The following is a 27,635-nucleotide window of genomic DNA, read 5'->3' as shown; positions in this document are numbered from 1 at the left end:
TCTCAGCCTAGAGACTCTTCAAACAGGGCTGCAAATCCTTAGCCAGCCACTTGCAAGAAGGACCTTCAAGAATCGGAACTTGTGGGCTGGCTACGGAAGAAGTGATTTCCGACCCACTGAGATCTCTTCTAGGAACCGGATCCACTCCTCATTCCATTTCCTAGTCCCAAAACAATAGACAACATCTGTTTCTAACAGCTGTCTGACCCCAGACAAACCACTGTCCTCTGGGTCCAGGGGTCTGTAAAGTTGATCGTAGGGGCTTTTAGAAGAAGAGGTTTGTGTGGTTGCTGTTCCTTGCTATCGGCACTATCATTAGGATGTCTATCAGCTTAAGAACATGAGAAAGTGAGAGAGAGCAGGAGGGGGGGAGGGGATCTCCAACAGACCCCCATAACAGCAGCACCAGAACCGCTCTTCATGTGGTTCCTGGTTTGGCAGCTCTGATCTTCCCAGCACACGTCATCTGTGCCTTGCATTGAGCAGAGGTTTGCCTTTTAAGTTCCTCCTTTTGGCCATGAGCTGCTAAAACAGAGGCAAACAATGTCACTCAACTGGTGTCTTTATTTATCTTTCTTGGCCGTTTCCCATGGGGAACTGTTAAAGGGAGAAGCAAGAAGGCTGAGCAGGAAGCGACTGGTTTGGTTTTCCTCCATCCAGTGGAGGAAGAGACTGAGGAGGCTCTAGAGCGCATAAGGAAGCATGTGGACTGAGAGGCACCGAGCAGTGATGTCAGACAACCGGAGTCCTTGCGTCAGGAAATGCAGCATGGTGGGAAATGGAAAAGCTTGAAGGAAATGAAGGAAGTGCGCACAGAGCAAACCGCTAATGTAGTGCAGACACGAGGACGGCCGGAAGTGAGAAACCAGGGGTCTCCAACTTCCACCTGGACGCACCTGCATCCCGCTGCCCTGTGCCGGCTGTTGGGCCACCAGTGCCCTCCTAAGACAGTCTCTGTTGACTCTGACAGTGCTGTGAGCCACAGAAGATCAGAGATGAGAAGAACCTCAAGTGTGGAGCACCAGGGCAGCCCAAAAGAGGGCTGCATCGAGAACATCCAAGCATCCCCGAGGGGGAGGGGGAAGGGGGTGGGGGAGAAGCACCTGGGAGGGGTACAATCAGCACCTTTCTTTGGGCACACACAAAAAAAGCCACGCTCTTAAATCTTCAGTCACCAGGTGAGGGGGAAGGCTGATTAACTACAGAGCTGAAGGCAGGGCAGCCAGGCCCCTCCACATCCTTCCCCAGTATTCTGGGCCTGGTGTGCAGTGTTGATTGCAGGGCCTGTGGGAACAGGGCCAGCTCAGCAGCCCAGCCAGTCCGATTTGATGCTTCCAAACTTCACACTCTTCAGACTTTGGTTCTCCAGCTTCAGGTAATATGCACCTTTGAAGAAGTAGCTGTGACCTGAGAGAGACAAGGAAGAGAGACTGGACCTATGCTGACGTGACATGGCACATGGAATGTCTCTGGGAATGGTCACCTCTGCCTGGCATAGGGGAGAAGCTTTTCAACCTGGGAAGACCTTCTGGGCTGGAGGAAGAGGAATGGCTGGGAAACTGGGTCTTGTAGTCACTGACTGCTCATCTCTGAGCCAGGGATCAGGACCCAACCTCTTAGAGAAGTGGTTCTCAAGGGTCACAGCCCCTTTGGGTTTATATATAAGCTATCCTGCATGTCAGTTATTTATATTATGATTCATAACAGTCGTGAAACTATAATTATGAAGTCGCAACAAAAATAATTTTATGGCTGGGGGTCAGCACAACATGAGGAACTGTGTTAAAGGGTGGCAGCGTGAGGAAGGTGAGAACCGCTGTCTAAGGCTTGTTAGGAGACTAAGTTAGTAATACTTGCTCCTGGGGACTTCCTGAGCACAAGCACCAAGCCAAGCACTGTCACACATCAGGGGATGGGAAGTAGGAGGTCTATCAGGTTTATTAGGTTCATACAAATGTTTGCTTCACTTTGTCTTTAATTCTGAATGACTTGCCAAGGTATAAACACATCTGGCAATGTCACATGCATGTGCAGATGTCTGGCCTCTCTCTAAGTCTCTAAAATGTCTAAAAACCACAAGGCTCTACTCTTGCATGTCTACAGTCATCAGACTCTGAGAAGCAACCCTTCCCTGCCAACACACACACACACTCCCACACTCAGGCCCCTCCACCCACACACACTCAGGCACACACACAAACAAGCATATTCACACATTCAGCCCCCCACTCAAATCCACTTATCCACCACAGACATACACACACACACACACACAAATTCTCTCTCACACACACACATACACAGCCTCCCACATTCATACACACACACTTAGACCCACACAAACACACGTATGTGCATACCCACACATACACTCATGCACACTTACATGTGCACAAACATATTCTCACACATACACACACACACACACACGCATAATTTATTTCCTACTGTTTCCCCTCCTGACCTCTAGAGGCTTTAGAACCTGTGAGTTCCTTCAAACACACATGATCCCGTTTACCCCATTTACAACCCTAGCTCACAGTATGGACCTGAGAAATACTTGGTTGAAGGTCAGCCTTAATGGAGCACCTGATTAGACACTGCTTTCCTTCTGCACGTGTGAGATTTCAGCATGGGAGCTTACATGAACTTTGCAGATGGCAAAACCACACACACACACACACACACACACACGCACCACATTAAAAAAAATTAAAACTTTTGTGAATCTGAACTAACACCTCCTCTAAAAAGCCAAACTGACTTCATTTCCAGCACCCCAGGGAGTCACAGAAACCTCCCTGAGAATATGGTTTTCAAATCCCAAATGCTCTCCTGTGCTGACACAGCAAAGAAGCAAGCCACTGAGTGGGAGATCACTGCCACGGGAGTGACAGAGCATGACAAAGTCTGCCTTGTCTCAAGTAGAGCCGTGCTCCTGACGGGACATGGTCACAAGGCCTCCTGAGAAACCCAATACAGCCTGGCTCAACCCCCAGAATGAATCCAGGGCACCAGGCCATGTTCCTGGTCCCTGGAGGTCTCCCAGGCCTCCTCTGCTGTGGCTCCAGGCTCTGCAGCTGTGAGGGGCCTTTCTAGGTCTTACAGCCTGGAGTTTGGCTGGGGCGGCAAGGGTCAGGAGTCTGGCTGCCTTCCCAGCACTGAGCTAAAGGGACTGGTTTGTTTTCCAGGACTGCAATGGCTGCCCTGAGGAGTGTGTACAAAGGAGGAGCTGCTTCCTGGCTGGGGGGCAGGCAATCCTAGAATGCCAACAGAGGCCTGGGTAGCTCACCACCGCCTTGCAGGTCCACGACCGCATCCAGGTTATCGGGGATGGCGTTCCAGGAATCTGCGATGAGCTTAGGGAAACCAGGATCCATTTTCTTCTTCACCTCATTGTATCTAGGGAAAGAGACAGGGAGAAGTAAATGGCCTCTCTGAAGGCCAGTCCCGACTGCCCACTCTCACCCCCCAGTCCTGGAGAGAAGGATCCAAGGATGGCACAGAGAGGGTCTGGGAAAAAGACTTGGCCTTTCAGAGAGGAAGCAGGCAGCAGTGTGGGGGCCTAAACCTGACTCGGAATCCCACTCTACTAGCTCCTGATTCTTGAGACGATACCGAAGAGCAAGTGTCATTGCCACCAAGAAACACATGTTTGCGTCTCTCCCATGTCTGCTATTGAGCAGGGATTTGGGAATTCAGTGTTCCCTTACCAACTTTTTTTTTAAAAAAAAGTTTCTTTTGAGATTGATTTATTTTTAATGTGTTTAGGTGTTTTGCTTGCACATATGTCTATGCACCATGTGTGTGAGTGCTCTCAAAAGCCAGAAGAGGGAGTCAGATCCCTGGAACTAGAGTTATAGATAAACAGTTATGAGCCGTGTGTGTGTGTGTGTGTGTGTGTGTGTGTGTGTGTGTCGGGAATTGAACCCAGGGTTCTGGAAGAGCGCACAGTGCTGCTGACTGCTGAGCCATCTCTCCAGCCCCTCCCTTACAACCTTTGATTCCCGGCTGCAGTCCAAGGACCAATGGAGTGGACCCATAATTCTTTCACTGTGTGGTTTGAACAAATTGCTGCTTTTTCATCTGTCGAGCAGAGATGACCAGCCATGTCTGGGAGTGAACCGAGGCTCAGAGAGGGAGGTTACAATGCAATGTGGTGGGTGTGAGCTCAAGGCCATGAGTCACTCACTGGCAGACTACATGCCACCCCAGTCCCTTCTGGGGCTTGTCTTTAATCCAGGTAAATACCTTCAGCATTATGAAGTCTTTCTCCTTGGCTGTTGTTTTAAGTTTCTTGGAGAAACATTTGAATTGTTGTCCTTTTTATTTCTTTGCTTTCCCTCCCTCTGCCCCTCAACCTACTCATTTCATTATACAGATTCAACACTACGTAAGCTACTGTGATCCGACTGTGTGCCTGTGGATATCTCAGTAACAAGATCAAGCCTCACCTTTGGGCTGAAAGTTTCTAAGCAGATCACTTTGGATCCCATCCTGGTGATGGACAAGCTTTCTTTGCTCTGCACAGCATTTTGGTTGGCTCTCCTTTTCCCCTGGTGGCAGCTGTACCACCCCCATCAGGGGTTCCAACCATAGACTACCCTAAGCCTATTTTTATAGGGGTTTCGCTTTCAACTCATCACCCAAGACCTGCCAGTAACACCTTCAAAACCACAGCTTCATCTGAAGACAGTTTCTTAAGAAGGCTGTTTCATCATGGCCCAGGTTACCAAAAAAAACTAAGTCCCCTAGCTTAAAAGTCCCATGCCCCCATCTGACCACTACCTACCTCACCGTAAATCAATGGGATTAAAATGATACAGAATATGTGTCCCAAGCCCCAAGGACTTTCCTTAGCACAAGCAGAGGGCAGGAATCAACCCCACTGTATACGTGAAGGCCAGAGACACCAAACAACTTGCTTCCTGAAAGTTCTTTTCATCCAGAAGAGGTGTCACCTCCTCCCTGTCCCTCTAGCCTCATGATCTGGGCAGCTGATCTACAGATGTAGAAGGTGCAATACCAAGTGTCAGAAGTGACATTTGAGTCCCAGGCTTTCCATGTGTCCTTGGCCTACTTCAGCCTTGGTATCCCTGGTCCAGAAAGTGGAGCTGATAACAATGTATACATTAAATGAAAAATCCAGATGATATGCATAGCCTCCACCCAGAGCAAGGCACAGGTCGGAAGAAGTCACCAATGTGAGATGCAAATGAATTTAAGTTGTGCACAGCACATAAAGAACACTGAACATGTATTTGTGGTCTTGGTGAAAACTTCGGAAGGCAGTGGCTGAGGGCTTCCTGGCATGCTGGGGACAGACAGTGGCTCACCCTGGTCACTCCAAACACTCTCTTTTTCCTGCAGTCATGGCCCAAGAAAGTGTCTCAAACTATGGTGCTGTTTTTTTCTGGGAGGGACCTGTCTCCCTTAAATGCACAGTCCAGAAGCTAGGAGCAACTCTATCCACTCTAGCCTTTACCCAAGGTTCACGGAACCTCCTCAGCAGAGGACGGTATTTGTTCTGGCATCTAGAGTTGGAGGAAGGCCTTGTCAAGGAAGAGGATTAGAAGAATCAGCAAGGCATTTCAGGGCCTGTGAGTCTATGCATGCGTGCACACTGCTGCTCATATGGGACATGCCTGTTCTTGCATGTGTACCCACAGAGGGTGTGTAGTAGGCAGACGGTGACAATGCTCCCTGCGCACCACAGGCTCTGTGTCGTCGGTGAGAATGCTCCCCGCGCACCACAGGGGAATCACCTGGGCTTTAGGAGTCTGAGATTTCTGAATCATGTGTCTGTGACTTCTCTAGCTCACCACAGGCAGAGTTAAAGATTTAGAGTGCCCATGAATTCAAGAGCCTGAGATGCCATTCGCAGTACGTGGTTGTGCTGGGGAGAGTTCCGGAGCCCATGGGCTAAAAGGCCTGCTCAGTGGTTTCCTGACAGACTGTTTTTCTTCTCGAGGCTTGAGATACCAATCAGCTTAGGTTGTTAAGTATCTCAGCAGTGCCTTCAAAATTCCACCCTGCCACGGGCAGCTGGGGGACATAAGCAGCTGCTGAATCAGGGCAGTTTCGGGTGAGGTGAGGGGCAGAGAAGGAGGAGGAGACTGAGGCCTCCGAGGGAAGCAGGAATGTTTGTTCGGGGACAGCAGACAAGGTCTGAGAGTTCCATCAGTGGTTCCTGGGTATGGACTGGCTGCCTTCACAGCCACAGAAGCTGGGAGGGAAAGGGGAAGGAGACGCCCGCAAAGCTTTTGTTTGCCTACCCTTTCCCTCATTGATCAAATGACCCAGAGCGCACAGTGAAGGGGATACAGGGGAGAAAGAGGAGAAGCAGATTTAAACATAGCTCCAGGCCAGAGCTATGCTTACACTTAAGTGAGCTGACCAAGTCCTTTAGCTTCTTGGGGCCTAAGCGTCCCAATGGGTAAATTGTGAAGGATGATAAACATAATCCTGTGTTTGAGCTACGTCCAGGGATGCTGTTTTCTGGTCCATCATTCAGACCTTTGCTTCTCAGTGCTAGAGCCTTCTCACCAGAGGAGCTGAACCAACTGCTTCTAAACTACTCCCCTGCCAGTTTTCACCACTGGCCAGGCCTATAGGCACGAGGGAGGGTGCCTGCTTCAGACATGGGGGAGGGTGCCTGCTTCAGACATGGGGGAGGGTGCCTGCTGCAGACATGGGGGAGGGTGCCTGCTGCAGACATGGGGGAGGGTGCCTGCTGCAGACATGGGGGAGGGTGCCTGCTGCAGACATGGGGGAGGGTGCCTGCTGCAGACATGGGGGAGGGTGCCTGTGACACCCCAGGGCCTAGTTTGGATCTTGTCTTCCTCATTTCCCTCTGCTGCCTTGCCTATACCTTCCCTCCCTGGGTCTCCCACTGTATCAGGAAGAGTACAGAGGTCAAGAGCACTGACTATTCTTCAGGTTGCTCCGAGTTCAATTCCCAGCAACCACATGATTGCTCATACCCATCTGAAATGAGATCTGGTGCCCTCTTCTGGCAGGCATGCAGAACACTGTATACATAATAAATTTTTAAAAAGAGAGCAGGACATTCTCCAGGGCCAAGAGGCTCAAAGCCTGGTTGTCACTCCATGGCCATGGAACCTGAAGTTTGTTATTTAACCTTTTGAAACCCTGTTTTCTTCATGTGAAGAATGGGAAGATCAGTGATTCCTACTTCATTGGGCCTTTGCAATAGCAACTGGCTTACAATAGCAACAGTATCAGCTACTACCTGCATGTGTATCACCAACTCTACTGTGAGTTGCTGTAACATGAAGGTCTAGACGAGGTATCTACAGGCCCAATCCGAGGCGGCTGAGAAAGGAAAGGGGGATTCTGGCCAGAACAGCCCTAACAGTGTCATAAAGAGGGTGCATTGTATGGTGAGGGCTGGCTGCCAGGCAGGCTAAAGACCAGGGAGCGGGTGTCTACCCACACTGTGTCTATCAAGACACAGAGAGTCTTGCCCCATGAAACTAGCCACGCCGCCATCCTACCTGGGGCCCCCTTACCTCCAGAACTTGTCTCCAGCGAAGATGTATGTCTTCTTGTTCTTACTCCAGTTAAAGGCAGCGTCTACTCTCTGGACATCAGGGGGCAGGCCCAGGCTGGTCAGTGGCTTGGGATACCCTCGCTCCAGAGTGCTGGCAGAATAGACCCAGTACTCACTCCCTGAAGTAAGGGGCAGAAGGCGGGTCAGTGGCTGTGGAGAAATGCCTCAGGCCCATCTTGCCCTCCGCCATCATCTCTCTGGCAGAAGAGCCTACTGGGTCTTTCTCAACAGGGAATGGCCTCCTGCTCATGTCTTAGCTCTGTTTCTAGAAGCAGGCCTCACCACACCGTTATGTTTTGTTTCACTTCATTTTTGAGACAAGAGCTCATATAACCCAGGCTGGCTTTGAACTCCTGATCCTCCTGAGTAGTGGGATTACATGGAGGCAGGCTGTCCCACATCTGATGGATACAGTGCTGAGAACGGAACTTCTAGGCTAGATAAGCACTCTACAAATGAACTACATCCCCACTCCTGCACACAGTTTATGCCGGTTACAGCCAGTTATAAAAGGCGACAGTGAAAGGAGGCTAGCAGCCCATGGAAGTGTCATGTCTGCCCCACGAAGCCCCTCTATCTGACATGTATAAAGTGCCCTGGGAGTCAAAGCTAGCCTGGCCAGGACCCGGGATCACCAAAGACGGAGGTGGAAGCTGTCCATATACGGGACAGCCGGTGCCCCAAATCTTAGCTGCACCATCAAGGGCAGCCTGGGCTACATAGCAAACACAAAGCCCAGCCTCAGTGATGTCATAAGCCCTGTCTCTGAACAAAGACAAAGGTAACAAGCCTAGTAAAGAACGGTGCTGGTTTGGCATCTAAATACCATGTATAGAATAGTTTGTTTACATCCTGTTTTTAGATGCCACCCTACTGGAACTACTATTCAAACCAATGCATGTTACAAAGCATTGTATGTTAAAAATGAGAGGCTGGGGCTGCAGAGATGGTCTGGTCGTTAAGAGTGCTTCCCGTTCTTCCTAAAGACCAGAGTTAGATTCCCAGTAGCCAGGTTGGGCAGCTTACAATCTCTGCCTCCTGGTTCCTGCTCTGACTTCCCTAGAAGATAGGAGGTAAGATGAAAGATGCCCTATAAAAATCCTAAGACACACCTGTACCTCCACCTCAGGGGGACCAATGCCTCTGACCTGTGTGAGCACCCTCATGTCCACCCCTGCCCCCAACACACAGACACACACACACAATATACATAATGATTTAAATAGTTTGGGGTTGGGCTGTGGCTTGGTTAGTAGAGAGCTATGCACAAGACTCAGTTCCATTCACAGCATCCAATTATAGCAGATGTGATTGCAAATGCTTAATTTTAACACTTGAGAGGAGGCAGGAGGATCATAAGTTAAAGGCCAACGTCGGCTATGCAGCAAGTTCAAAGCCAGCCTGGATTGCATGAGACCGTGTATGTATGATGGAGGAAGGTCATTGGCTAATAAAGAAACTGCCTTGGCCCATTTTATTGGTTAGAACATAGGTGGGTGGAGTAAACAAAACAATGCTGGGAGGAAGAGGAAGTGAGCTCAGACTCGACAGCTCTGCTCTCTGGAGCAGAGACCATGCTCCCCTCTCCTGGGCACACACTTTGAAGCTCCGACCCAGGATGGACGTAGGCTAGAATCTTCCTGGTAAGACTGATGCTACACAGATTATAAAAGATGGGTTGATTGGGGTATGAGAATTAGCCTGTAAGGGCTAGAGTTAATGGGCCAAGCAGTGTTTAAAAGAATACATTGTCCATGTAATTATTTCGGGGCATAAGCTAGCAGGTGGCCAGGGTACTGGGGACGCAGCCCCGCCGCTCTTATTACAACATATGTATGTGTGCATATGCATGTCTTTGTCTGTCTGTCTCTCTCTCACTTTCTCTGTCTCTCTTTCTCTCTCATTTTCTCTGTCTCTCTGTCTCTCTCATTTTCTCTCTCTGTCACACACACATACACACAGACACACACACACATACACACCACACTAAAGGTCTAACTAAAGCAGCTACCAGCCAAGACTCTAGCAAGGGAGTGATGTTAGGGAAACATCACTGAAAGAAGACTGTTTCCTTTAGGAAAGGAACGAGGAGATTGACAAAGAACCCAGAGGGGAGGTAATGTCCCTCCTGAAGGCAAGGCTAGTTGATGCTGGGTGTCTAGACTAACGTCCCAGAAAAATCCCGTATGTGTTGGCTAGCTTCCCCCTTTTGTCAACGGGACACAGCTAGAGTTGTCTGAGAAGGGAAAACTCTCAGTAGAGAAAAGTGCCTCCATAAAATCAGCCTGCTGGCAAGCCCTTGACACATTTTTCTTAATCAGTGATTGATGTAGGAGGTCCCAGCCCACTGTGGGTGGTGCCACTTCTGAGTGGGTGGTCCTGGAGTCTATAAGAAAGCAGGCACAGGCGGAGCCAAAACAATGGGGAGCAAGCCAGTTTTGTCCATGGTTTCTGGTTCAGTTCCTGCCTTGAGTTCCTGCCCTGACTTGCCTTCACACTACACTACATCTGTAAGCTGAAATAAACCCTTTCCTACCCAAGTTACTTTTGAACGTGGTGTTTTATCACAGCAATAGAAACCCAACTAAGACCCTGTGCTTTGGGAAATCACATTGAGATGGATCTTTAGAGAAGATGGGGTGCCTGGAGGAGTGGATGAGTTAAACGGAAACTGAGGGCCAGCAAGACCCTCCCACATACCTGCAAAGAACACAGCTTTCTCTTCCTGCGGGGCCTCGTACACAGCATCGATCTTTTCTGGGAGCTCAGGCCAGAAGGTAGCCACCAACAAGGGCCCTGAGGGCTTGTCACGTGGTGTCACAGTCCGCCAAATAAACCTGGGGATAGGAATGGGACATAAGAAGTCACACCTTCCGTTCCTCTAAAGCTCTAACCGCCAAGTCCAATCAGAAACATGGTAGGGCAGTGGAAGGTGACAAGATCTAGAGAAGGTTAGAGGGGGACACTGGGGAATAGGAGGAGACTGCTCTGCAAGACACCACCCTCCCTCTTGCCCCCACCCCTCCAGGAAGCCTCCCCAGACTGTCTCGGTGTGTTTCCTTACTCAGGGTCTCTCCGAAACACCAGCACTGAGTGCCCGGAGCGGGTGCTGTTAATCTATCAGTCCTATTTGGTTAGAAGCCAATTGAGTGAGGCAGGGGCTAAAGGAGCTTCAAAGCATTTTCTGAACTTCAATGGAATGAAGCTGGGTGTCTTGGCAAACTAAGAGCTGCGTTTACTAAGGGTATACAAAGAGCCAAGCACTTGTACGAATGAGCCTTGTAAAATGTAAGCCTCAGAACTGCCTAACATGTGCGTGCACTTGATGAGCTATCTGCCCAGCATCCAGCATCTCTCTCTACCATCCTTCCTCTCAGCTCCACACTTCTACCCATCCTTCAGCACCACGAGTCCCTGCTGCCCATGACCTCATTCCCATCCTAGGGATGAGTCCCAGGTGTCTCCAAACTTTAGACACTGTAACATGACTTAGCACCGTATGACCAAAACAAGAGCTGTCCTCAGCGGCAATGTGGCCTTAGGGGCAGGTTGGACACAGGTGAGCCACTGGCCCCCAGACTGTCATCCTCAGGCCAGTGGGCCGAGCTACATGTGTCAGAAATGCAAATTTCTGGGCCTGACCTGAGATCTGTAGATCAGACTTCTCTGGCTTATGATTGAGACTCTGTTTGAACAAGCCTTCCAGATGATTCTGTTTGCCAAAGTTGGTTAGCTTAACATTCCTTGCCATGCGTCTTATATCAATCAGCATGACAAGATTGAGCAGATAGACCAGTATCTCACCTCCAGACATCTCTCTTTGTGTCCCACCTCACCCCACACTTTAACTGGACATGGGAAGCCTCTGGTCCTAACTGCCCCTGGCAGTCATCTTGGGACCCAGTCTTGGCATAGGGGCCATGTAAAAGTGTCAATGGACAAAAACAAGTCGCTGTCCCTCCTCTGACCTTTAAAACAAACAGCCTTACCCCTGGAAGCTATACCATGAAAGACCAATTTTTCTTCCACTTTTTAATTTGAGATAGGAGAAAGTGGCATCTCTGTTACTTGAGGGAGCACAAACAAAGCAGGGTTATGGCCCTAATTTGCTAAACAGCACTCAGATTATGATTATGATATCATCTGGACTGAAGTGCATGTCCAACTCCAAAATCCGTATTCACAGACCCTGTAGTATTGTGCTGCCCTCCCAGAGCCTGGCACCAATGTTTGTGTATGTTTGTTTAATTATTTACAGCAAATTAGCTCAGTGAAGCACTAACACCCAGTTAGGTTCTTTGATAGAGACTGTAATGCTGTGTCAGAATCCGCTCTGGCCTGGGCATGGGCTCAGAGCAGTGTCTGCCATTCTCGCTTCTGACAGCTCTACACTACACTTGGTCACAGTTTCTACAGTGTCAAGTGCTCCAAGCTGGGGACCTTGCCGGAGACTAGAGTCCCCACGCACCTCTTCCCCCTCCCTACAAGGTGCAGCAGCACATCAGGGGACTCTGTAATCACTAATACTGACATGGGCACTAAGGCCTAACTAGAATTGTTTACCGTGTTTTGATTCTCACTTCTCTCTACCTTCTTGTTACTGCCTACTGGCCAGTGGTATACACAGTGAAGGGCAGAGCATGTGTGTCCCATCCCTGCCCCCGTGTCTGAAGAGAAGCCTTTGTGGAACAGAAGACATTCCTGGAATATCATTTAGCCTCCCCAGGCTCTCTGTCCTACAGTGTTTAACTCAGGAATTTTTATCTGTCTCTGCTTTATGGCTCCTAATCTGCCACTACTGTCACCACCCAACAAAATGCTGTTTCCCCTTAAAGGCCCTGTTGAGAGGACACCGCCACTATGAAGCCTTCCTTGACTGGGACATCTAGACAGAAGTTCTTTGGATTACTGTCAATTTGCTATGGCTTTCTTTCCCTAACCACACAGTGGTACACCATCAAAGAGCGTCCGGATCACTCGGGAAATTTGGTAAAATGCAGATAAGTGTGCCCTGCCCCCAGAGAGTACAGTCTAAGGGCTCAGGAAGAGGGCAGAAGCCCGTGGCTTTTTAATATCCTCATTCCAGGTGGTTCTAGCATAGGAGGCCTGTGTACTTCTCTTGAGAACAGTAATGTGACTTTTAACAGACCCCTTCCCCCACCACACATCTTCCCTTTCTCAACTACCATCAAGGCAATTGGCACATGGGCTGCCAAACTATGATTTGTTGAGGTGACGGCTAATGGGGATAAACAAGCTCACTCTCTGGCCTTATTCTAGCACTAAACTCATCTGATCCATATTTTTGCCCTATTTGATAGGGTAAAATGTTAGCCCCATCTTAGAAATGGGTAAACAGAGGTACAAAGAAAACGATTAGCTTACTGGTAGCCATACAACTTGTAGATAGCGACCGTAGTATTCTACGTTGACAACCCAATTTTCTAACTATTATACACTATGAATGGGTGAGTGGATAACTGGATCAATGAATGGAAGGATAATGGAGGTTAGATGGACAGAAAAAGATGCTTGGTAGATAGACAGACAGACAGACAGACAGACAGGTGATAGAGGAATAGATGAAGGTAGCGATGGATAGACAGATAGATGAAGGACAGATAGATGAATAAACAGACTCTTTGAAGAGGTACTAGACAGTTCCTGCTATTACCCAGAGATCTAGGGCACTAGGGTGACTCTCAGCTGTTTGTCATGACCATAGCCTTGAAGAATGAAGGAAATAATTTCTCTCCACCTATGGTCACTTGCTTTCTATACAGACAGCAATTTGGCCACTTGAGATCAATAGCACTCAGGGAGAAAGCCAACGGAAGACTGGCTAATCCCCCTACATTCTTCTCTCTAACCTACTTTAGAATCATGCCTGCATGTGCCTTAATACATAACAATGCACTCCATCTTTTACGGCTGGGCTGGGGTAAACTCGGATGCCCAGTTTAGCCATGTTTTTTTATTTCATTGGTAAGAGATTCTCAGATATGATGTGCATCAAATCTTTCTATATCAGCGAATGGTTTGATTTGGCCTCTTGACACCCTGTCATCTGCCACAAGTATCTGCTAACTGTAGGAGAATGAGTGGCTTGTGGAATGTACCTGACCTCCTACTGCTACAATAGCCTAGATGCCTGGTAGACCCAGAATTCGAGAGAGCCACCTATGTGGAAGCCACCAAGATCTGCAGGTAGTGAGGCACACAGCTTACTGCAGGTCATTCTGTGGGGTTCCTGGGGTCCTCAGCAAACAGCAGGAACACAAGAAAGACAAAAGCAGCCTGACTTACCGGTCCTTGAAGAAGAAGATCTCACCACGGATTTGGGCAATGCCATCAAAGATAATGTCCTGTTTGCAGATCTCGGGAGTGACAGGTCCCAGCGTGGGGGTGGGGCCAGTACCAGTGTCAGTATCGGCATCAGGGGAGGGCCCTGGGGGATGGGGTGACACCTGAACTTAGACTCTCCCCAGCAACAAGACTTCTCAGCACCAGGTTAGACCCCAATACTGCTCACTTAACCCATAAAGGCTAGAAGGGAGAGACATTTGCCTCAGGGGCACCTGCATGTAGACGGGGGAGCTAAGAGAAGGCTGAATCCTGTGTGGTCTCTTACTGTAAGAACAGGAAAGTCTGGGTCCCCTCAGAGCTGTGGCACTTTCTTAAGGACTCACTTGTTTATCCCTCCTGATGAGCAGCCACATCTGAGGAAAGTAGGTCTAGAGAGGACCGCAATGCCACCCCTTACCGTCTGGATCTCCAGTTCTTTCCCAAGTTCACTGTCTCTAGGCTTTCCCACTCAGGTTCTACCTTCACTATTTTGCCTGATCCAGGAACTACGAGGACTATCTATCAATTATATGATTGATTTCTTTTTTTTTTTTTTAGGCAATGGACTGACTTTTTAACCTCAAGCCTCTCCGAAAGCACAAACAATAAGCAATCACTGGCTGCAGGAACCAACTGTTATGTTTCTATCACAAATTAAAATATCAGCATCCTACAAAGATTGGTAACGTTCATTCCCATGCCGTCATTCTCTTTCTGCGTCAGAGAAATCCTGCCGGATAGCTGACTCTTCTAGATCCTGAACTGAAACCTAGACTTGCCTTGGGTTACACACCTAACTAATGGAGAGCCCTGGAAATGGTGAGCTAATAGGGTCACGAAAGACTCATTTAGAAAGGACAGGGCTGTGTGAGTGGCCCTTTGAAGCATTACTCCGAAGCCCAAGGACCAGGCACCATTCATGCCCCCTGACCATTCTGGCTAGATGATATCTGGAATTTTCCACTTCTGTGGCCTCCCACCCAGGCTGTGGGATGACTGTAAACACCTCCACCCGCAGAGGCCCTCAAGCCGAGGCTTACCATAGAGCTCCTGGATCCCCTTGATGTCGTCCTGGGATAAGCGGAAGTTCTTGGTGTAGGTATAGATAGGTGCCATCAGAGCTCCGGGGTCCTGTGAGTGCTCCAGCCCCATTGCATGGCCGAACTCATGGGCTGCCACGAGGAACAGGCTATATCCTGATGCCAGGGCAGGGACAAGGGATAGAATTTGAGACAGAGCGACGAGACTGGCATCAAGACTTGCCTCATATGAAGAAAACTTTGGGGGACATCTCTGGGGTGGGCCTAAAGTTCTGCAAGTGGTATATTGATTTCTTCCTTCTCCTGAGAGCTCTGTTGGTTTTGAGTGGGTCAGCCAACATCCGCTTGCTCTTTCCCCGTGATGGCTGCTTGTGGTATGAGGGAGAGAGACAGGAGCATCTGCTTCGAGGCTCATCTGTTAAAAATCATACTTCCTGGCTCTTTGTGAGAGTGGAGGTCAAAGCTGCTACTCGGGATCTCAAAGAGGGAGAGCCAATGGGATAGTCTGGCCTGAGGGCTTCACAACTTCTGCCCGGGGAAGGGAGTGCAAACCACTCCCCTAGGAGTGTGACTTGATGATATTGCAGTATCTCCAGTCCCATAGGGAAACTGAAAACATATCCGTGCCTGTATGTGTTGCTCAGGCTTGGCCACGGAGAACAGGCAAATGATATACCACACCCTGTTATCCCATGGGCCCCACTACCACAAAAAAAAAAAAAAATACACACAAATTCTGTTCCTGGTTATCTAGGACATGTGATCTTATTTACAGATGTCATTAAAATGGAAGGCAGAGCCAAGAGTGGTGTTATAGGTCTACAATCCCAGTACTTGATATGCTGAAGTAGGAGGATTGTGAACTTGAGATCAACGTGGACCACATAGTGAAACCCTGCCTCAAATAACGGATAAGTTAAAGCACTACCACATTGCAATGGAGAGGCTCTTAACCCAGTGTGTCTCATGACCTCCTAAGAAGAGAGACGAAGAGATAGACGCAGAGATGGACATGTAATGACAGAAGCGGACGATAAAGTGATACAGGCTAGGAGGGAACACTTTGGTTTAGAATGTCCAACCCAGCAAAGAGTAGGTTGATGCTGTTTTAAGGCACCAATACAGCTGGGCGGTGGTGGCGCACGCCTTTAATCCCAGCACTCAGGAGGCAGAGACAGGCGGATCTCTGTGAGTTCGAGGCCAGCCTGGTCTACAAGAGCTAGTTCCAGGACAGGAACCAAAAGCTATGGAGAAACCCTGTCTCGAAAAATCCAAAAAAATAAAAAATAAAAAAAATAAAATAAGGCACCAATACGTTACGCTTTGTACATGACAGCCCGAGGGGCCACAGGCTCTCCACAGGGATGGAGATCCCACCTTTGGCAGAAGTTGCACAGAGCGGAGATGTCAGCATCTCTCCTAGCATAGGATTTGGGGCAAGAAAAACTCCTAAGGAAAGCTGATTTGTCCAGTTGCACCATTCACTAAGGACAATAGTAATAGGACTGTACTGGTTAACATTAACCGTCCATGAGACACAGCCAAGAATCATAGTTCAAGACTCTCAGTTGAGTAGTTGCCTTAACCAGGTTGTTCTCCGGGAATGTCTGTGAAGAACTGTATTACGGTTAGTTGATGAAAGCGAACGCAGCCTCTATGGGCAGCTCCAGTCCCTGCGCAGGTGACCTGGTCTATAAAAAGTTCACTAAGCATGAGCCTGTGAGCCAGACGGTGAAATGGGTGAGTGGTGTTCTTCATGGTTCCTGCCTTTGGGTTCTTTCCTTAAGTTCTTGACTGCCCTGGATAGATTGCAACCTGGGAGTGTAAGCCTGCCTGTGACCATTTCCTTCCGAAGCGTTTATTCACAACAACAAAAATCAAACGAGGACAGAGGCTCGCTTAATTCTGCCAGGTCCTAGATTTGCCTGAACATTTTGGGCTACCTGAAAACTGAAACCCTGGGCCTTTGGGCCCTGAAAGCTAGGCCCGAAGTACCCTGCTTATAGTCCTGACAATAGTAAGGTCATTGGCTGTCTCCTGCTAGTAACAGTCCTGCAGGGAAGGGTGGCTGGAGCGGAAGACAAGAATGGAAATAACAGGGCTGAGATCCACCCAGGACCAGTGCCTAGGACGGGGGTCTCATTTTGGAAGCTGTGTGAGTGTCTGACTGAATTGGCTGGACCTTGGCAAGGAACCTGTCTTCACTGGGACTCAGCAGAGTCTCTACTCAGGTGGGGAGATCTGAAGGCCCAATGGGGGTCTCTTGTGGTCGTCTGAAAGAAAATGGCCCTCGAATGGCGTGGCTTTAGTAGGAGGTGTGGCCTTGTTGCAGGAGGTATGACACTGTGACAGTGGGCTTTGAGGTCTCTTTTGCTCAAGCTTCCCTCAGTGTGACAGTCAGACGACTTCCTGTTGCCTAAAAGATGTAGCACTCTCAGCTCCAGCACCATGTCTGCCTACATAGCCTCCACGCTCCCTTCATGATCTTAATGGACTTAACCTCTAACGAGCCACCCCAATTAAATGTTTTCTTTATAAGAGTTGCCGTGGGCATGGTGTCTCTTCACAGCAATAGAAACCCTAACTGAGGTACTTGTCAAGAGACAACATCTGTGCTGAAAGTCGCCTGATCCTCAGAACGTTCTAGCTCAGGTGTGGAGGAGTGCAGGGCCTCATACCTTGGTCGGGACAGAAGCCCCACTTGCGGTCATCATCATAGGTAGCCGTGGTGGCACACCATATCTTCCCATCATTGCGACCGGCGCTGGTACAGCTCTCGTATTTGTTGCCCAGGAAGGTGAAGGGGAAGACGCATGGGGCACCTTCCGAATTCCCACCCACTGTAGACATAGCTGTGGGGTAAGGGACACAGGTCAAGGGGCAGCAGAGGATGTGAGGTCACTGCTAGGCAACAATGACAAGATGCTGACATTAACATCTACTTCCTGGGTACTGATCCATCCTATTCACCCCGCCAACAACCCTGGCATGGTAGACACCCCGTAGTAACATCTCTCCATATCATAGATGGGAAAAACCAAGATTTGAAGAACTTAAGAAACTTGCTGAGCAGATAATGCTAGAAATTAAGTATCAGAAGCCGGGCGGTGGTGGTGCACGCCTTTAATCCCAGCACTCGGGAGGCAGAGGCAGGTGGATCTCTGTGAGTTCGAGGCCAGCCTGGACTACAAGAGCTAGTTCCAGGACGGGCTCCAAAGCTACAGAGAAACCCTGTCTTGGAAAAAAAAGAAAGAAAGAAAGAAAGGAAGGAAGGAAGGAAGGAAGGAAGGAAGGAAGGAAGGAAGGAAGGAAGGAAGGAAGGAAAGAAATTAATTATCAGAGCCAAGGTTTAAACACAGGCAGCCATGGTTCAGAGTCCAGAGCTGGACCCCTGTAGATAGGAGCAGAGAGGCCAAACATCCAAAGGACTGAGCAAGCTGATGGTCTCAACACTCTAGAAGGTTTCAATGATCCTAGATGAGTCTTTAGGCTCAGTCTTAGAGATCAATCGCTGAGTTAGCTTCAAGAAGCAGGCTCAGTAAACATAGGTTGCAGAAAGAGAGAAGTGAGAAAGGATGAATAACAGATTGAGAGAAGATATAGCCAAGAGGAGGTGAGAGGCAAAATTCAAGGGCAGAGGATGGGAGAGGAATACAGTGTGTGTCAGAGCTGGAAAACAAGGGGTGCAGGCCAGCGAGCAGGGTGCAAGGTGGCTGGCCAGAAGTCAAAGCACAACCGCACCAGCTGACTTCCATACTCATGTGGTACCGGCAGCTCGTCTCGGGAAAGGACGCTGTGGGTGGACAAACAGGTATTCCATGGTAAAACGCTTGCCTCTGAGGGGCAGAGAGAGGCAGTGATACCCACCTGTCTCTGGGCAGAATCCATACTTCTTATCTCGGTCATAGTCCTCCGTGGTGCCACACCAACGGTAGCCGTCTGTGCGGCCCTCGGTGGTACAGCTGTTGTAAGAAGTGCCCTGGAAGCGGAATGGGAACTTGCAGGGCTGACCATCTCCATTGCCACCCATGGTAAACAAGGCTGGGGAGCAGAAAAGAGGGAGAAGATGCCATTGAGAGAGATATCGGCCTGGGCAGAGCTGGCTAGTCACCCACTTGCCGGCTCATACAAGTCAAATTGTTGCTGTGTTAAAATATCAACTGCAAACAATCTCTAGGCACTGGAGAGATGGCTCTGAGGTTAAGAGCAATGGCTGCTCTTCCAGAGGACCCAAGTTTTGTTCCCAGCACCCAGGTCAGGCAGTTCACAACCACCTGTGCCTCCAACTCCAGGGAATTTGATGCCTCTAAGCTCGGAGGGCACCTATACTCTTGTGTACACACACACACACACACACACCAACACATAATTTAAAATGATAAAAAAAAATCTAAAAAGCCAGTTTCTACTCATTGGTGACGATGTGCTCGGCTGAGAGAGCTCCCGTCCCTTCTGGACAGCTCTTCTGCCGCTGTGGTCCCTGCAGGAGTACAAGGAAAAGGAGGCAGGGGCAGCTGGGGTCCAAGCTTCCCACGCCGATGACCCCAGGTAGGGCCAGGACTGGAGCACAGGGAGAGAAGGGATCAAGGTCAGCCTGTCTTGGGCCCTCCCTCCCTCCACTCGAGTTACAAAATGGTGTCTCTGGAATTGCCAACAAGCAAAACCACAAGTGCATAACAAGGACCATCTGTGCGCAGCCGTGCCAGAAGTGACCTCACCAGGCCTGTTAACTCTACCACAGGTTGAATGGAGTCCAACCCCTGGCCTCCCAAATTCAGAACTCTCTATCTGTGTCGTTCTGCTTATCCCCAACCAAGACACCTTTCCCTGATGAAGCTGCAAGAGTAGGGTCTAGGGAAGAAGCAAAGTGAATCCCAGAGACCCTGGTGATTCTGAGTGGGGAAGGGCTACGTGATAACTCAGATCCCACCAGTTCTGCTTCTGCCACCCAGAAGCCCATCTCCTCTGGGATCAACCCTCCTCCCGAAGAGAAGATCAGGGAGCAGACACTGAGTCAGCCATCAGGAGGGGCTGAGTAATCAGAATTGTTGCCCCAGACCCAAGCACGTGTGCACTATGTGTACTTGCACCTGGCGATGGACCAAAGGAATGGCTGGTGTCCGACACAGAGGAAGCCTTTCCAAGCTCATGAAATGGGAGGCTGTTTCCATATCTATCCACGAAGACTGTTCTGACAGAATGGCTGACTCAGGAGTTTCTGTCTTTCCTCATGTCCTACTGGGAAATGCAAGGCACAGACTTTCAAAATCTCTGATTTACTAACAGTCAATATCTTGAGTCTTAGTACAAAGTTTAGCTTCCGTGACAAAAACGTAAACAGGCTGCGGGGAGAGGCCAGTGTTGGAGGAGAGCATGCATGTGTGAGGCCATGGGTTGGATCTTCCAGACAAAGAAAGAAGGAAAAGAAAGATGTCAACAGGAAGACAAATAGAAACTCTTTGTTTGTTTCCTTCTGTCTAGATGGTTGGTGCTAGTGTTGCGTTGCGAGAGGGACAGGGAAAGCCACAAGCAATTACAATTATGTACAATTATAGTCGTTCCTCACCCCAAACAGACTGTCCTCAGTCTATGATCCGGTAAAGTCTTTATGGGCTGGGAAATAAGCTGCTACTTAGAAGTATGTTTGTATTTTCTCCCGCTTCTCCAACATTTTCTGGACTTCTGATCTCTATAGCCATCAAGTGAGATGGCCTGGCCAAGTATGAAGCCATGCAGATTCTTAAAAAGATTTATGATTAGAAGGCATGTCCAGGATGTTTTCAAATTTGATTGAGTGTGTATATCAATACCCTTCCCTTTCCACACTTTTACCTCCAGTGATGGTAGACGGGGCAAAGAATATTTTGAGCTTGCATGAGCATTTGAGCATGTACACACACGCACACGCGCGCACACACACATATGCACTCACTTGCACACATGTGCGCGCGCACGCACACACAAATACAGAGTGGAGCTGGAGGCCTTTGTCATGACATAAGGATAGAAGGCCGAGTCCGATGTCGTAGCTGTGACCACTTACACTGACTCTCGTTGGTACTGTGGGACCAGTGTGGGAAGGAGGGCTAATATTCTCAGACTGGAGCCCCTACTTCAACCAAGTACCTGTTCTCTTGCCACTGTTAAGTGTCAATCCATCTCTGTGCCTCAAGTTTATTCTCCCATCCTCCTGCCATCCTGTCCTACTGTCCTTGAGCCCTGGGTCTTGTTTGGAGTGTAAAGTGGCCCCAGAAACAACCACAGGGTCTGTGAACACATCTAAGGTCATTCTCGTGTATATTAGAAAAAAATAATATGTCCAAATTCATGATCTCACAAAAAACACTGAGAAACTTAAAAACCTGAGGTGACTTAAGTAAATATGAAGTAAGTACATATGGTCTTACACCACAAAAGTAACATTTAAGTCACAACAGACCACACGTATAGTGGCAATCCCATGTGACAGTGGTCCCATAAGGTCAGACTGACTGGTAACTCTATACCCATCTCAGCTTGTTTAAGGATGCTGTGTTCCCATGGTGATGATGAACCTGGACAGCTGTGCACTTTCTATAACTTGTGCCTGACATTAAGCAATATATGCTATAACTGTAGAGGAGGCTGACCTCAGGATACGGGATGAAGGTTAGCCGGTTGTGGAATGTGGAAGGGGAAGGCACGGCAGAAACACACGTAGGCTGGGGACCTGGGTAGGATGAGGGTTGAGACCAGGGCAAACGCTCACCTTCATGGGGGCAGAAGCCGTACTTGCCATCCTTCTCAAAGTTGTAGGTGGTGGAGCACCAGAGGAAGCCATCGCTGCGGCCAGTGTCGGTGCAGCTGTTGTATTCCCGGCCATTAAACAAGAAGGGGAACTTGCAGTACTCGCCGTCAGCGTTCCCATACTTGACCCGGACCACTGTAGGGGACACAGAGCAGGACATCTACCTCTCCAGGGCCTCCATCAGACACTAGGCTGTGGGCTCACCCTAGAGGCTGACTTCCCTCCCCCATCTCATCATCCTCACCCCATCACAGCAGATGAAGGGCTTAAGGTTGGTTTTGCTTGCTAGGGGAGCAGGAAGCATACCGGTGGAGGTCGTCTTACCTTGCCCTTCCCCCAGGGTCCACAGCTCATCGTCATCAAAGTGAGAGTCTCCCCCAACACCAGTGCCAGGGGCGAAGGCATGTGCCAGGAGTCCATCCTTGCCATCAAACGGGTATCCATCTCCATGCTCTGAAACCCACACTGGTTGTTAGCTTTTAACGTTCCCACACCCCAACAACTTGGTTCTTAAGACCAGCTACACCCTCATCTGGGTTTGGAATGCTTCGCTCCGCCGAGCACCTGTCTCCTACCCTTTTCCCATTGGGGTTCTCAAGGATAGGTATTGCAGGGAGTTGACGGGAAGGCTCTAGCTTGGTTGCTACCATGCGGTGGACCACACCGCTCTCAAGTCCACAGGGTGCCCTCACCTGCACCACTGACCTTTGCTTCCATCGCTATCAACAGCACTGGGTTCACCCGTGTGCCTCCAGTGCCACGAGAGCATGCTAACCACATATCCTCCTGACACCCATGCCTCCCATCAGCACCATCTTCCTCGCCATGCCCTACTCTCATGGCAGACTGTCATCACTACCCAGGGAGCTAGCCCTCAGGCCTACGGTGACAGCATGCTCACCTTACTCCCAAGTCTATGCTCTTCTTCCCCCGCCCTCCGCCTTCGTTGCTTTACCACCTTGTACCGACAAAAGCAGCCTTCATATGTATGCTGCAGCCGGTTCACGCCAACAGCTTAGATGGTGGTTTGACCTAAGATTCTATTCCATCTTCCCCCATATTGCTATTGTGAGAACTGAATTTTAATTAAAAAGCCTTTTGTATTACTTTAAATCCAAGTCGCCATTTAGGGGCTGTCATTTAGAGGATGCGGTAGGTTTTCGCTGTATGAAAGGTTGGTTCACTGTGGGGCAGTCTCTGCTCTCATGGTCATGGCTCTCCAATGTTGGGCCGTGTTCTGCCACTTCCAACTAACTCACATCCAGTGTCTGCACCTTCTTGGTAAGCTTCCTGCCCTCAGGATCCCCGCATGTCTCAGATGTCTACACGGCCCTGCTGCAACACCCTCCAGTCCCTCTCTGCCTACCCCAGCGGCCAAAGTTGATCATGATGTCAGCTTCCCCATCGTGGATGCGAGTGAAGCGCAGTGGAGTCACGTCACTCCATACTTGCAAGGCCCGAGCAAAGGCATCATCCACCGTCTCGGGATCCAGGTCGGGTGTGTAACCAATGATCCTAGAAAGGGTAGAAATGCGTGCGAGTGTGCACATGTCCATTTGGACAACTGTCTATGTGCAATGTCCTTGCACATATGTGTTGAGCCAAGCTAAGTACATCCTCCTATAGTTATTGATCTTCCCAGAATCCCAAACCTCCTCAGCTCTCACTTCTGTCTGGGACAAGGATACCAGGAACACAAACAGTGCAATATTGGACAAAAGGCAGAGCTCTCCCCTTTGATAAATGCCAGCCACACAGAGTGTAGCTCTTAGCTCTATTAGCAACAAATCATAACAAAACTATACTATTAAGGGCTTGAGAGATGCCTCAGAGGTTAAGAGCACTGGCTGTTCTTCTGGAGGTCCAGAGTTCAATTCCCAGCAGCCACATGGTATCTCACAACCATCTATAATGAGATCTGGTGCCCTCTTCTGGTATGTGGGTATACATACAGGCAGAACACGATACACATAATAAATCTTTAAAAAAAAACAAAACTATAATATTAAAACCACAATTATCAGTTGCTTATCAAGCTTCCTCTACCTACTCCAATGGTCCAAATTATAATAACAACCATCAACACTCATTAGACGCTTCTCTGTAACAAACTTAGTGGAAGCCCTTGATTGACATGTCATCTAATTTAAGTTCCCAATCACCCCTTTAGGAAAGAAATTTCTTATTCTTGTTTCATAGCCAAGGATACCAACTCAAAGTGTGGGAGAACAAGACCAGTGCCCTGTGCTTAGTGAGTATGAGACTCAAGTCTAGGTCTGCCTGGTTCCACTCACCAAGAACTCTGTATGTCTCTGTATGGTCAGATCTCAGTAATGACACTTTGTGGGATCCCTGAATTAGAAAGACGAGTCCCAGGGAGACTCATCCCTCAGGCTGCTGGCCCCGCATCCCCAGCCCCTCCTTGGCACCTGTATGTGATCTGGTTCTTGTCCCACTTGGGCTTTCGGGGAAAGAAGTTGTAGTTGGCCACATCCGGGTTGCCGCAGCGTGGCTTCCTCATGGTCTCGATGGTGTTCTGGTCCAGGTCACCTGTCTGGGGCAGCCCAAAGAACTTCTGCATCTTCTTGAGGGTGTCCTTCAGCACGAAGAGGTTGCAACTCTCCTTGGGGCAGCCATAGAAAGTATTCAAGTATTGCTGAAAGAGACAGGTGGGCTCAGAGTCAGGAACCACATTGGGATGGCAAAGCACACAGCCCCAACAACTCCCCAAATACCCCCTACTTGGGACAGGATGGAATTAAGGAGTTCTAGGACACTGAGTGGGGTCTTAGTCTCTCAAATAAGTTCTGTCACCCACCAACTGGGTGGTGCGTCTATAAATGGAATAGCTACCACCTTTTATTTCCCTTAATTTATTAGATGTGAATTTATGTACTGCTCAGTATACATAAGACACCTTAAGGGACGTGCTGAAGCTGAAACCACTCACAGATGGCAGATCTGGATTTGACTCCAAGCAGTCATGCTCCAGTGCCCATGCTTGAACCCTGATACTCCAGCCTCTATCTTACTGAACCTCCCGACAGACCTGGGCATACGTTGTCTTCCTTCTTTTTTCATTCTCTCTCTCTCCTCCTCCCTCTCTCCCTCCCTCCCTTCATCCCTCCCTCCCTTCATCCCTCCCTCCCTCCCTCCCTCCCTCCCTTCCTTCCTTCCTTATAAAGAAATTCAGGAACTGTGTGCATGGGATCTGGTAGCAGACCTGAGTTTCAAACCTTCCATCTGTGATCTCTAAACAGAGAATGGTCTTCTTCTTCAGAGGGTCTGCCTAAGACTACCAGCCAGCACAGATAGATGCCTACCTACCACGTGCCACTCCTTGGGCTACTGCTGGGGTAAACTGACGATCAGGACCAGCACTTCAAACCCAGTGCAAGAATTTGGGCGGATCACCAAGAAATGCGAGATTAAATACCTGGGAAGGGCTAGTTGGAACAGTGAATAGAACCAGAAGTGATCCGGACTGGGTCTCACCTCCTCGGAGGCAGTACCAAAGAGGGAAAGGAGGGCGTGGCAGACAGTGGAGGTGAGAATGGCGGTGTAACAGCAATAAGGCCTGGTGTTGACTAGTGCTTCCCAGGTGCCAACCACTCTTCTAAGAACCTAAGAGCACCTCCCCATTGATCACAAAGATGGGTGCCTTTCTGACCCTCTGACTCCACAGAAATGGCCACTGCAGAAGTTCCTATCAATCTTCAGAGCTCAGTGCACTCCCTGAGAGGAAGCAGGAAGCAGCGGAAGCTCAAAATACCTTCTGTTCTTTTTCTTTTTTGTCTAAGATCTTTTCATTGTAAAGCCCAAGCTAAAGTTGAACCCAGGACCCTCCAGTCCCAGTTTCCCCAGGCTGGCTTCACGGGTGTGCACCACAGGGCTTACCCCCCCCACACACACACCCCCTTATTAAGCTCTCTTCACTAACATGTGCCTCTAAGTCACAAGGGCTTCTTTAGGCTACAGAAGGCATGGAGACCCAGGTAACTGCTCCTAAGTTGCACTCTTAGTCAACGAACAAATCACTTTAGACTCTTGGGGGGGGGGGTAGCCCTCTAAATATTTTAAGATCTCCCAACCCATCTATCCAGAGAGGATGGAGGCTCTAAAGGGAGGGCTGTGGAAAGAGAGTTGGTGTCTCATACAGCAGGGACATCCAAAGGCTATCCAAGAGCATGTGATTCCTACTTCTGGGTAGACTGGGGAGGAGGCTGGCTGGAAGATTCCTACAATGGTTGAATAATGGCAACAAAGGTGCAGATGTCCTGAGACCTGACATCTAAGCCAATTCAAGGCCCATGGACGGCGAGAAGTGCCTACTCCTGGCTGGGTTTTGCCTGGCAGCTGTCTTCCAGTCTGGTTTATGCAAAGCTGCTACCCGGGAGCCCCAGAGCCAGGCGCACGCTCACACAACAACATCTGAGCCGCAGCTCGGATGCTGGCCAAGAAGGAGGTCGGTCGTGCTGGCCGCTGGCCGACCCCAGCCCAGCTCAGTCCGCCCCCGCCCCACGCGCCCTGGCCCTCTGCGCCTGCTCCTCACGCCCGTCCACCAGCCTTGTATCCTCTGACCTCAGAGAAAAGTTCAAAGAAACTCAGCTCAGACCCTCCTGGTCAACTTCTGCCTTAAACCAAGGCATCAAAATGCACCTTCGGCTTCCCTCCAGTCTCTTTGATTTGCCAAATGGGCCCCTCCAGAGTCTCACCAAAGGCCTGTCTCCAGATGTGTGCCAAAGTTTCCCATAAATTAGCCAAGCCTTACTTTGGCTATCTTTCTATGCGCAAAGGCTTATACAAATTAAATATGCCAAAGCACACTCCTGATTTTCAATAGATTCCCCCTTAAACTGAGTGTACTAAAGGCCTGCCAAGATACTTGCCAAGGGCTCTCTTGCCAGTTCTCCTGATGCATCCAAAAGACATTTATAAAGCCCACCTCGGACCAAATCCCCTAGGTACGCAGACAAAGTCTCTGTTATTCACAAAAACAATCCTTTCCAGATGTTTCCCAAGGCAATCATGCCTCCTCCTTTGCTTCTTCCTGGTCCCTGCGATGTACCTTGAACTTCCCCAAGTTACTTATCAGCAGCCTCCTCTTACCCAAACCCTCTCCCCATCGTTTACAAAGACCCTAGCAGACGTTTTACTAAAGCCCCTCCCGACTCCGTAGGCCAGTAGGAAGTCAGAGGAAAGTTGGCCTCCGGTTCCAAAGTTTGTCTAAACTTTGCTGGATGAAACCAGCGTAGCAACTTACCACTGCCAACTCTTTGTCTGTTTTGGGGGCGACATCGCCAGGGAACTTGATGATGGGCGATGGCGCAGCGATGGCTCGGCCCAGCAGGCAGCCCAGAACGCAGAGAACCCGCAGAGGGCCGGTGAGCGCTCCCCACGCCATTCCTGCCTCCATCGTTGCGCTCCCGGGGTCTGCGTGTCAGCCTGAGGTTGCTGGCTGTGTACTGGGGTCCGCCCGGCTGGAGCCTGCTCCACACGGCGCCGTTCCGAGATCCCCTTGCTAAATTGGCTTGGCTTTGCACGGCTCAGGGGTTCATAACGGGATTCCGCGTCCCAACTAGCCCGGTTACCTCGGGTGCCTGGTGGTGGTCGTGGCAATCCCTTTGTGTATTTAAAGCCCTGGATGAACACACAGCAGCCTCCAGCCACGCTGGGGGGAAGTCTGGATGCAGCGGAAACAAGGGGCGGGCAGACGCCGCCAGATGTGGCCGGCTGGGCTGAAAGAGTGCTGGCAGCACCCAACCGGGTGGGGAGGGTAGGGGAGTGAGGCGGGCGAGAGGGGTGGCGCAGTCCGACCCGCCCCTCTCTTCCCCACTCCCATTCCCTCTTCTCAGTTTCTTCCCACCTCTTCTTGCATTTCCCATCCCCC

The 27,635-nt window shown here is 49.6% G+C and overlaps 1 protein-coding gene across 1 annotated transcript; it reads right to left on the bottom strand.

Moving 5' to 3' along the window:
- Positions 1-544: 544 nt before the first annotated feature.
- Mmp2 (matrix metallopeptidase 2) lies at positions 545-27,635 on the bottom strand. Its single transcript, XM_075976880.1, has 13 exons — positions 27,009-27,635; positions 24,175-24,401; positions 23,112-23,260; positions 22,070-22,198; positions 21,707-21,880; positions 18,826-18,999; positions 17,637-17,810; positions 14,959-15,114; positions 13,880-14,021; positions 10,274-10,410; positions 7,533-7,692; positions 3,293-3,402; positions 545-1,407 (listed from the first exon to the last, which is right to left on the bottom strand). The coding sequence occupies exons 1-13, from the start codon at positions 27,159-27,161 to the stop codon at positions 1,304-1,306; spliced, it is 1,989 nt and encodes a 662-aa protein (XP_075832995.1). The 5' UTR covers positions 27,162-27,635; the 3' UTR covers positions 545-1,303.

Source organism: Microtus pennsylvanicus, chromosome 6 (genome assembly GCF_037038515.1).
Source record: "Microtus pennsylvanicus isolate mMicPen1 chromosome 6, mMicPen1.hap1, whole genome shotgun sequence".
Taxonomy (NCBI): Eukaryota; Metazoa; Chordata; class Mammalia; order Rodentia; family Cricetidae; genus Microtus; species Microtus pennsylvanicus.
The sequence above is the reverse complement of the archived record's forward strand: the minus strand, read 5'-3'. Positions and strand labels throughout refer to the sequence as shown.